Source organism: Carlito syrichta, unplaced genomic scaffold (genome assembly GCF_000164805.1).
Source record: "Carlito syrichta isolate Samal-C Ts95f unplaced genomic scaffold, Tarsius_syrichta-2.0.1 Scaffold312719, whole genome shotgun sequence".
NCBI lineage: Eukaryota > Metazoa > Chordata > Mammalia > Primates > Tarsiidae > Carlito > Carlito syrichta.
In genome coordinates this window covers 47,971-59,390 of record NW_007256815.1, presented here as the reverse complement: position 1 = coordinate 59,390, position 11,420 = coordinate 47,971, and the positions used below count along the sequence as shown (strand labels likewise).

Sequence of the window (11,420 nt, the reverse complement as noted above, 5' to 3'; positions counted from 1 at the left end):
CCTCTCTCAGTGCTGAGGACCTTTCTCTGTTTTGGTTTACTTCATTGGGTTAACTTGAAAGCCTTGTCTTCACGTTCTGAAATCCTTTCTTCTACTTGTTCTAATTTACTGCTTAAACTTTCTAGCTGCTTCTAAATAGATGCTTACTGATTACACCATGGTCAATATGAAAATGTAAATTAAAATCAGGGATACCACTACCTTGCCTATAAAATGGTTAGGAGAAAAAAAAGAACCTGACACTATCAAGATCCAGTGAGAACTTAAGCAACCAAACTCTCACACATTGGCAGTGGGAATGTACAACTGACTGGCAAACAGTTTGGCAGTTTCTTCAAAAGTTAAGCATAAGCTTACCATATGACCCAGCAATCCAACTTATAGCTACTTACCCAAAGAGTTGAAAAGTTAGGTTCACAAAATACCCTGCAGTTAAATATTATAGCAACTTTATTTATAATTGCCCCACACTGAAAACATCTGAATATCCTTCAATGGGTAAATGGATAAACAAACTGCATACAATGGAATGCTACTAGCAATAAAAAAGAATGAACAATTGATACAAGCAACATGGATGAATCTCCAGTGCATTATGTTCGGTAAAAAAAGCCAGATGCAAAAGGTTACATACAATATAATTCTGGAAATGGTGAGGTGACAGGAATAGAAAACAAATCAGTGGTTTCCTGGGGCTGGGGATAAGGAAGAGTTGACCACAGAGGTAAACAGAGGAATTCTGGGTGGTGATGAAAATGTTCTATATCTGGATTGTGATGGTGGTTACACAACTGTGTTTTTTTCAGAACCCATAAAACTATTGATGTAGTTTGGATGACTGCCTCCTCCAAATCTCATGTGACCCCAGTGTTAAAGAGGGAGCCTAGTGGGAGGTGACTGGTTCATGTGGGTAGATCTGTCATGAATGGCTTGGTGCCATTTTCACAGTAATGACTGCGTTTTCGCTGTTAGTTCACATGACAGCTGATTGTTTAAAAGAGGCTGACACCTACCTTCTCTCTCTTCTTACTTCAGCTCTTAACATGTGACATGCCTGCTCCCCTTTGCCTTGCACCATGATTCTAAGCTTCCTGAGGTCTCACCAAAAGCAGATGCTGGCATTATGCTTTCTATACAGCTGCAGAACTAAGAGCCAAAGTAAATCTCTTTTCTTTATAAATTGCCTACCCTCGAGTATGCCTTTATATCAATGCAAAATGGACTAATACAACTATATACTAAAAAGAGTGACTTTTGTTGAATATAAAGTATACCTCAATAAACCTACATCTATTTATTTATTTGTTTGTGTATTCATAGTTAAAGTCTCACTCTGTTGCCCTGGCTGGAGTGCAGTGACACAAGCACAGCTCACTGCAGCCTCAAACTGTTGGGCTCAAGCAATTCTTCCGCCTCAGTCTCCCAGGTCGCTAGGACTACAGGTGTGTGCCACTATGCCTGGCTAATTTTTAAAAAAATTTCTTGTAGAGATTAGGTCTCGTTATGTCACCCAGGCTGGTCTTGAACTCCTCGGCTCAAGCAATCCTCCCACCTTAGCCTCCCAAAGCACTAGGATTATAGGCATGAGCCACTGTGCCCAGCTAGCCTTTTAAAAAAATCTTGGGGCAACCCCTTCAGGTTCCCTCCCACTGTGGGAGCTTTTCTGTCCTCTCAATAAATCCTGCTTTCTCACTTAAAAAAAAATCCTGTGGACTCCTGCTTTACTGGCTGCTGAGATCCTTCCTTTGTTGAACTGTAGAGCTCCTTAGAACCAAAAAACAAGTCAACTTTCATATACAAATGCAAACATTGGGGCTCCAAGTGAGGAAGGAAAGCCCACTTGCAGTTCCTCTGCGGGTTGATGGGGGAGGTAGTGGATGATAAGGCTGAATCCCCAGTAGGTCCAGGACTGAAACTGGATATTCTTAGCCAAAAGCCTAGGCTTTGATAGGAAAGAAGAGATAAGACTGAAAGGATATCAAGGTAAGGTAGACACAGAACTCAGTGGGCTCACTCTTTGCAACTTCCATCCATTTTCATCATGAGTATCTGACTATGCTGCCACAAAGTTCAATTTCTGAGCAAAGCAGTAACCTTTACACAGACAGCCTTAATTTCCATAATGAATACTCTCACATTTAGTTTCAAATTTAATGACTTTAAAAGTCATCCAAGATGCTTATTTTGCTTAGCTAGTAATATTTAGACGTTCCTCTTTAACTTTCATTATGCCATCCTATCCAATGTAAAATGAACAATTGTTTCCCACATTTATCACATTAAGAATGTCTTTCTTGGAAAATATTTTTTATATTAATAAAGTCTTTTTCAGATTGGTCATCTAAAGGTTTCTCTCCAACATGAGTCTGCTGATGTAGAGTGAGTTGTGAGCTCCAGCTGAAGACTTTTCTGCATACAGTGCAATGATACAGTTTCCCACCAGTGTGAGTTACCTGATGTTGAATAAGGGTTGAACCCCCACTGAAGACTTTTCCACATTCTTGACATTTATAGAGCTTTTCTCCAGCATGGATCTTTTGATCTTCAATGGGTTGTGAGGTGGGACTGAAAGTTTTTCCATAATCATTACATCCAAAGAATTTCTCACCAGCATGAACTGTCCGATGCAGAATGAGGTTTGCATTGTGGCTGAAGGCCCTGCCACGTTTCTCTCAGTGGGAATCCGTCCATCTGGTATAAGGCTGGAGCTATGAACAAAGGCTGGACCACATTTTCTGCATTTGCGAGGATTCTCTCCATTGTGAATTCTCTGATGTTGAGTGAGGGTTGACCTCCGGCTGAAGGCCTTCCCACAGTCAGCACATTCATAGGGTTTCTCTCCAGTGTGAACTCGCTGGTGTAGGGTGAGTTGGGAGCTCTGGTTGAAAGCTTTCCCACATTCAGTGCACTGAAAAGGCTTCTCTCCGGTGTGAATTCTTCGATGCTGAACAAGAGTGGAACTCCTACTAAAGGCTTTGCCACACTCATTACAAACATAGGGTTTTTCTCCCGTGTGAATCCTTATGTGTTCAGTAAGGTGAGAGTTAAAACCAAAGGCTCTGCCACATTCATTACATACATAGGGTTTCTCTCCAGTATGAACCCTATGATGGAGAAAAAGACTTGAGCTTTGACTGAAGGCCTTCCCACATTGATTGCATTTATGGGGCTTTTCTCCAGTGTGAATTCTCTGATGCTGAATAAGGCTTGAACTTCGACTAAAGGCCTTCCCACACTGACTGCATGCATGGGGCTTTTCTCCAGTGTGAATTCTCTGATGCTGAGTTAACTGAGGGCTCTGGGTAAAGGCTTTTCCACATTCATTACATTTGTAAGGTTTCTCTCCTGTGTGAATTATACGATGTTGAATAAGACTGGAGCTTCGACTGAAGGCCTTCCCACATACACCACACCCAAAAGGTTTTTCTCCAGTGTGAATTCTCTGATGGAGACGGAGGTGGGAATTGAGCCCAAAAGTTTTACCACATTCATCACATTTAAATGGTTTACTTCCAATGTGAACTTGACGGTGCAGAACAAGGTTTGAGCTGTGAGTAAAGGCTCGCCCACACCAGCCACATTGATAAGGCTTTTCCCCAGTGTGACTTCTTTGATGTCTGCTTAGGTCTGAATTATATTTGAAGGTTTTGCTGCATACATCACATTTAAAGACTCTCTCTCCTGTTTTATGTCTTTGAAATCTAATAACACTTTGGTTCAGAGTCAAGTTTCTATCAAAAGCACCACATTCCTGGGTTCTTTCTCCAGAAGATCTTTCTCTATCCACAATAGCTTCTGAAAAAACTCCTTTGTGAAGATGCGGTTTCTTCAAACTCTGCCCAACAGTATTTCCCAGGTGCTCTTCTAGTTTCACCTCATGGTCCCAAGATTCCTGAAACTCAGGTACCTGTGGATTGCCCCTTAAGAATCTTCTTGATGTAAATTCTGGAGTTCTTACTTCAGAACATTTCTGGTTTAGAATGGATAGTTCCTTCTCATTCCCAATCTCAGAATCTGTTACATAAAAACATAAATGAATTACTAGAGAAAACCACCTACCAGGAATAATATCCCTTATGTATTAAAAGCTCCTATAAATCATTATGCAAAAGGTAGATGCTTTAATAGAAAACATGTGACAGGTAGAATTCAGAAGTAAAGATGACCAATCAACAGAATAAAAATATTCAAGTTCATTAGTAATGAATTTAACTCAAAATAAATTATGATTTTTTTGCCTATCAAATTGGCAAATTAATCCAAATATTTAGAAGGCCAGACATGCTCTAGGTAAGGAACATAATAGGAAGATAAATACAGTTCCTGTTCTTCTGAAGCCTATGTTCTATTCAGGTAGAAGCAAATAACATTTTTTTTGAGGTGGGATCATAATCTGTTGCTCAGGCTAGAGTGTAATAGCACGATCACCACTCACTGCAGCCTTGACATTCTGGGCTCAGTCTTCTGACTAGCTAGGACTACAGGGGGGGCACCACCACATCCAGATAATTTTTAAATTTTTTGTAGAGACGAGGTCTCACTATGTTGCCTAGGCTGGTCTTGAATTCCTGGGCTCAAACAATCCTCTTGCCTTGGCCTCCCAAAGTGCTGGAATTACAGGCACGAAACACCATGCCTGGCTGAAATGTGTTCAAAATATCTTTTCATTATAGTTTGCAGTATCTGTGTTTTTTCATATTTTCTTTTTTTTATTATAAAGATGTGGGGTACAATTCAGGGTTAGGTATACAAACGCTGATTATGCCGGTACTCTTGTTGATGAGGTATGCCCCTCCCTCCCCTAGCAGTTTCCCTCAACTGCCAATCCTACCCCCCTCCCCTGACAGTTTCCCACTACTGTCAATCCCTTTCTTATAATTGCTCAAGAACCACTTATAAGTGAGAACAATATGGTACTCTGTTCTTTATTTCTGTGATAGATCAACTCCAAATCCATCCAAGTTGCTGTGAAGTCAGTATCTGTGTTTTGGCTCCTTTTTCATTTTGGTTATTTATTCATTCTCTCTTTTTTTTTTTTTTTTTTGAGTTGGAGTCTCACTCAGTCACCCAGACTGGAGTGCAGTGGCCGCTCCCGGCCACCGCAGCCTCGACCTGCTGGGCTCCGGCGATACTTCCGCCTCAGCCTTCCGAGTAGCCGGAATTACAGGCATGCGCTACCACGCCCGGCTGATTTTTTGATTTATTGTAGAGATGAGGTCTCGCTGCCCAGGTGGGTCTCAAACCCGTGGGCTCAGGCAATCCACTCACCTCAGCCTCCCAAAGGCGCGGGATTACAGGCTGAGCCACCGAGCCCGGCTTCATTCTCTCTTTTATTCATAACCAGTTGTATCCAGAAAATAAAGACAGATGATACATGCCCCAACTTCTTTAATGAGGTTTATGCAACTTTAATCCCAAAACTTGATAATAGTATGAAAAAGAAAATTTAAGGCCAAACACAATTATGGATATAAAAAACTCTAAACAAAATATTAACAAGCCAAATCTAGTAAGTTATAACAAGGATAATGTATCACAAACAAGTTGGGTTCATTCCAGGAATGCAAGGTTGGTATACCATTAGAAATATCAATCAATATAACTCACCACACTTATAGAAAAGGGGAAAAAAAGTATATGATCATCTCAACAGATGCAGAAAAAACTTCTGATAAAATTCATTTCTGCTAAAAACAAAAACAAAAAACCTCTAAGAGAACTAGGACCAGGAGGAAACTTCCTTAATATAGTATGGGATTGGTATGTACAAAAAACACTGATAACCAACATCACACATCATGGAGGAAGTAACTGTGAAAAGTTCCACTGGAAACTGGATATGTCTGTCATCACTGCTTCTATTCAACACTGGACTTTTTTGTGTTAGCCAGAGCAGGTAAGACAACAACAACAAAATACAACAATAAAAAATACAATGTATGAAGATTAGAAAGGCAGAAACAAAATCCTCATTCACAGGAAATAAAAAAATAATCTACAGGTAAAGTGTTAGGATAAAAAAGAGTATATCAAGTTTGTTGACTGTAAAGCCAAAGAATTAATTTCATTTCAATGTACAAAAAGTTATTTAGAAATAAATAACTAGCAAATAACAATTAAAAGATGGGATGCAGTGGCTCATGCCTGTACTCCCAATGTTTTGGGACTCCAGGGCAGAGAGATTGCTTGAGGTGAGGAATTTGAGACTAACTCTGGCAAGACCTCCATCTCTACCCAAAAAAAAAAAAAAAATATATATATATATATATATATATATATATTTTTTTTTTTTTTTAATTTTATTTTTTAAGCAGGATTTATTGAGAGGACAGAAAATTTCCCACAGTGGGAAGGGACCCAAACGGGTTGCCCACAAAAATATTTTAAAAATTAGCCAGGCATTGTAGCATGTGCCTATAGTCTCAGCTACTCAGGAGGCTGAGGCAGGATTACTTGAACTCAGGAGTTCTAACCGGCAGTAAACTATGACTATCACTACAGCCTGGGTGACAGAGAGGGACTCTATCACTGAAAAGATAATAATTTTGAAGCCGGGTGTGGGGGCTCACGCCTATAATCCCAGTACTTTGGGAGACAGAGGCAAAAGAATTGCCCGATCCCAGGGGTTCAAGACCAGCCTGGGCAACTTGGCAAGACCTCGTCTCTACAATAGATTTATTTATTTATTTTTTAAAGTGAGAAAGCAAGATTTATTGAGAGGACAGAAAAGCTCCCACAGCGGGAGGGGACCCGAAGGGGTTGCCCCTACAATAAATTTTTAAAAAATTATCCAGTCGTGGTGGTATGCACTTGCAGTTCCAGCTATTTGGAAGGCTGAGGTGGAAGGATGGGCTGAGCCCAGCAGGTCGAGGCTATGGTGGCCGTGAGCGTGCTACTGCGCTCCAGCCTGGGTGACAGAGTAAGACTCTGACTCTAATAATAATAATAATTTTGAGTGAAAGAATAAAGATAAGAAAGATTATAGCTATACAATTCCACTTACAAAAAGTTCAAAACAAATCAAAACTAAGTGAGCAGTAGTGCTTGGTGGGGACATCAGTGGGCTTCTGTAGAGCTGATCATGTTTTGTTTCTTAATTTGTGCTGGTTACATGGCTTGGTCTGATTTGTGAACATCCAGTAAGTGATACAATGTGTGTGCCTTTATGTATGTATATTTTGGTAAAGTGTATTTTAAAGAAAAAAATTAATATAATGCCCTGATTGTAATATAAAGGATAAATTAATTTACAAAAAAAGAGAGAAAGATCATCTAGTATTAGCATCAAAAATATATCAGGCCGGGTGCAGTAGTTCACTCCTAAAATCCCAGCACTTTGGGAGGACGAGGTGAGAGGATCTCCTGAGCCCACAAGTTCAAGACCAGCCTGAGCAACATGGCGAGACCTTATCACTACAATTAAAAAAAAAAAAAAAATCAGCAGGGCCACTGCCTTACTAGAGCCTGGTGTGGCCATGTGCTCTTTGAGCTATGGCCATCGCCATGTTTCCTGGCTTTGGCCCCCCTCCCTACCTCGGGGATGCAGGTTAAAAAAAAAAATCAAATACCTATGAATAAATTTAACCACAGAGATAAAAAGATTTCATAAAAAATTATAACATTATTGAGTGAAATTAAGGCTTAGATAAATGATGAGGTATAGCATATTCGTGGATTAAAATGTGCAGATTGTGGCCAGGCCTGGTGGCTCACACTTGAAATCCCAGTACTGGCCGGGCTCGGTGGCTCAGCCTGTAATCCCGTGCCTTTGGGAGGCTGAGGCGAGTGGATTGCCTGAGCCCACGGTTTCGAGAGCCATCTGGGCAACTTGGCGAGACCTCATCTCTATAGTAAATCAAAAAAATTAGCCGGGTGTGGTAGCGCACGCCTGTAGTTCCAGCTACTTGGAAGGCTGAGGCGGAAGGATCGCCGGAGCCCAGCAGGTCGAGGCTGCAGTGGCCGGGAGCAACCACTGCACTCCACTCCAGTTTGGGTGACAGAGCAAGACTCCAACTGAAAAAAAAAAAAAAGGAAATCCCAGCACTTTGGGAGGCTGAGACAGGAGAATCATTTAAGCCCAGGAGTTCAAGACCAGCCTGGATAACATAGCAAGAGCTTTCTCTATAAAAAAAATAATATTAGCCAGGTGTGGTGGTACATACCTAGTCCCACCTACGCTGGAGGCTAACACAGGAGGACTGCTTGAGTCCAGAAGGTCAAGGCTGTGGTGAGCGGTGATCATGCCACCCCATTCTAGTATGGGCAACACAGGGAAATTCCCAATTCAAAAAAAAAAACAAAAACCCTCAGGTTGTAAATTTATCTACTGCACCCCAAATTTGTTTAATGCACTCCCAATAAAAATCCCAACTTTTTTTTGACAGGCTGATTCTAAAATCAATATGGAAATTCATGGATCAAAAATAGGCAAGACACTATTGAAGACAGACAATAAAGTGGGGCAACTTGCTCTATTGGATACCAAGACTTATAAATCTACTGCATTGAGAATAGTGATCAAGGACAAAATAGACGATGTGAGAGAAAATTATAGGCATGTGTATAAATGTTTTTGGACACATATACATGGGATATGCATGTGGCTAAAAAGGAAGGTGTAGACCCTCCTCACTTCATAGAGTAGGTGTCTTCCACTCCTTACCCCAGGACTGAGTGAAGAGGGTGATGCCATGGGATTTTCTCCCCACAAGCTTATGGGGAGACCCAGCCACAATGGATCAGAACACCTACTTTCTCCTATAAGAGGGCACAGTGTGGCTAGTTAAAAACATGGACTCTGAAGTCGGAGGTGGGCAAACTTTTATCTCCTTTATGTCAAACTTTTCTATTCTAGTAACAGGTGATCATAGTTTTCTTTAAAAATGTTACGTAAATAAGATTTGAATTTATTTTTTAGAGATGGGGTCTCACTCTGTCACCCAGGCTGGAGTGCAGTGGCATGATCATAGCTCACTGCAGTCTCCAACTCCAACTCCTGAGCTCAAGTGATCCTCCTGTCTTAGCCTCCCAGGTATAGGTTTGAGGCACTACAACAGGCCACTGAAACTTTTTTGTTAAATAATAAAAAGTACATACATCAAAAGAAGATGAGAAAATTTACATTTCTCATTTTGAAAATGTCGTTACCTGAAACACTAGTTTAAAATAAAGAAAATCTCGCCGGGTTTGGTGGCTCAGCCTCTAATCCCTAAGCTTTGGGAGGCCGAGGTGACTGGATTGCCTGAGCCCGCGGGTTTGAGACCTGCACCGGGCAATTTGGCGAGACCTCATCTCTACAATAAATCAAAAATTAGCTGGGCGTGATAGCGCGCGCCTGTAGTTCCAGCTACTTGGAAGGCTGAGGCGGAAGGATCGCTGGAGCCCAGCAGGTTGAGGCTGCGGTGGCCGGGAGTGAGACTCCAGCTCAAAAACAAAAACAAAACAAAAAGAAAGAAAGAAAGAAAATCTCTATGGAGATTTAAGTACACTTAAAAGCTACTTTGACCAGCCTGGGCAGCATAACAAGACCTTGTCTCTACAAAAAAAAAAAAAAAAAAGTTACTTTGTTTCATGATCAGCCTGGGCAACTTAGTGCAACCTCATCTCTACAGTAAATCACAAAAACTGACTGGGTGTGGTGGCTTGCATCTGTAGTTCCAGTTACTACTTGGAAGACTGAGGCAGAAGGATTGTCGAGGCTGCAGTGGCCATGAGCTTGCCACTGCACTCCACCCTGGGCGACAAGAGTGAGACTCCAACTCAAAAAAAAAAAACCAAAAAAACTACTTTCTGTGCTGGTGGCATCATTAATACTAGACAATATAAATATGAAATATAGATATGGCAAATTTTAATCCATGTGAAGACCTGGACTTTTAACACCAAAAAGCTACATTGCTTATATTTCTTAAACTAGGTTTAATAATAAAGTGGTCCATATCTAAACTGGGATTTTTTTTTTTTTTTTAGTCAGGTCTCACTCGTTACCTGAACCGGAGTGCAGTGACACAGTCACAGTTCACTACAGTCTCAACCTCCTGGGATCAGGCAAACACCCAGCTAATTATTTTTATTTTTTATTTCTGTAAAGACAAGGTCTTACTATGTTGCCAGGCAGGTCTCAAAATCCTGGACTCAAGTAATCCTCTCACCTCAGCCTCTCAAAGTGTTGGGATTACATGTGTGAGCCACTGCACCAGAGTAAACTGAGATTTAATGCATAAATATACAATGGGAAATAGGTTACTACTAAAATGTGATGAAGTCATTTTAAAAATGGACAAAATGGCGACCTTTATACATGAACTCTTTTATTTTTAGACAGGGTTTCACTCTATGTAGCTCAGGTTGGAGTGCAGTGGCATGATCATGGCTCACTACAGCCTCAGCCTTCTTAGGTCAATCGATCCTCCCATCTCAGCCTCTTTAGTAGCTGAGCACAGGTGTGCACTGCCATGCCTGGCTAATTTTTTATTTTTTATCTGTAGAGAGGCTGCATGAACTTATTATTAAAAAGAAATCCCAATAATATTGTAAAATTCTGTAGATATAGAAACACTGTCTACTTAATCTTTCGGAGTGCAATTTTAGGATTCATACAATTTTTAAAAACGGATATTTCTCTAATGATTTTTTTAAAAGACAGGGTCTCACTCTGTCATCCAAACTGGAGTGCAGTGTTGTGATCAAAGTTCCCTGCAGCCTTGAACTCCTAGGCTCAGGTGTTCCTTCTGCCTCAGCTTCCCAAGTAGCTGGGACTACAGATGCAGGCCACCACACTCAGCTAATTTTTAAATTCTTTGTAGAGATGGGGTCTCCCTTTATTGCCTAGAGGCTATCTCCAGCTCCAGTACTCAAACAATCCTCCCTACTTGGTGTCCCAAAGTGCTGGAATTACACATGTAAGCCACCATGGTTGGCCTTGAGAAATCACTTTCTTTGCTCACCCAAAAGAAGCAATTCCTCATCTATTCAAGTTTTATCATGAGACTGCCTCAATTCAGTCACATTTTCAGGCTCTACTCCTAATAGTTTTTTTGTTTGTTTTTGTTTTGCTATTTCTACCACATCCGCAGTACTTCCTCCACTCAATCTTGAATCTTCAAAGTCATCCATGAGAGTTGGAATCAACTTAATGTTGATATTTTGACCTCCTCTCATGAATCACAAATTTTCTTAATGGGATCTAGAATGGTGAATCCTTTCCAGATGATTTCAAATGACTCTGCCCAGATTTATCAGAGGAATCACTAGCTACAGCAGCAATTGCCTTAGAAATAAATTTCTTAAATAAGAAGACCTGAAATTCAAAATGTCTCCTGGACCCAACATTGATCCCCTTGCACATCTCTATCAGAGTTCTTGGGTGACAGGTGCATTGTCAGTGAGGAGTAATCTCTTTTTTTTTTTTTTTTTTGAGT

At 40.7% G+C, this 11,420-nt stretch overlaps 1 protein-coding gene across 4 annotated transcripts in view; it reads right to left on the bottom strand.

Annotated features, from left to right (window-relative positions):
* Positions 1–2,071: 2,071 nt before the first annotated feature.
* Positions 2,072–11,420, bottom strand: part of ZNF251 (zinc finger protein 251) — a 36,861-nt gene continuing 27,512 nt past the window's right edge. For 3 of the 4 annotated variants that reach the window (XM_021718557.1, XM_021718554.1, XM_021718556.1), the window contains one exon: positions 2,072–4,014. In XM_021718557.1, the coding sequence (XP_021574232.1) occupies positions 2,450–4,014 (1,565 nt within the window). In that variant the 3' untranslated portion in view covers positions 2,072–2,449. The remainder of the gene's footprint in view (positions 4,015–11,420) is intronic. The other variant, XM_021718555.1, reaches the window with a different exon arrangement.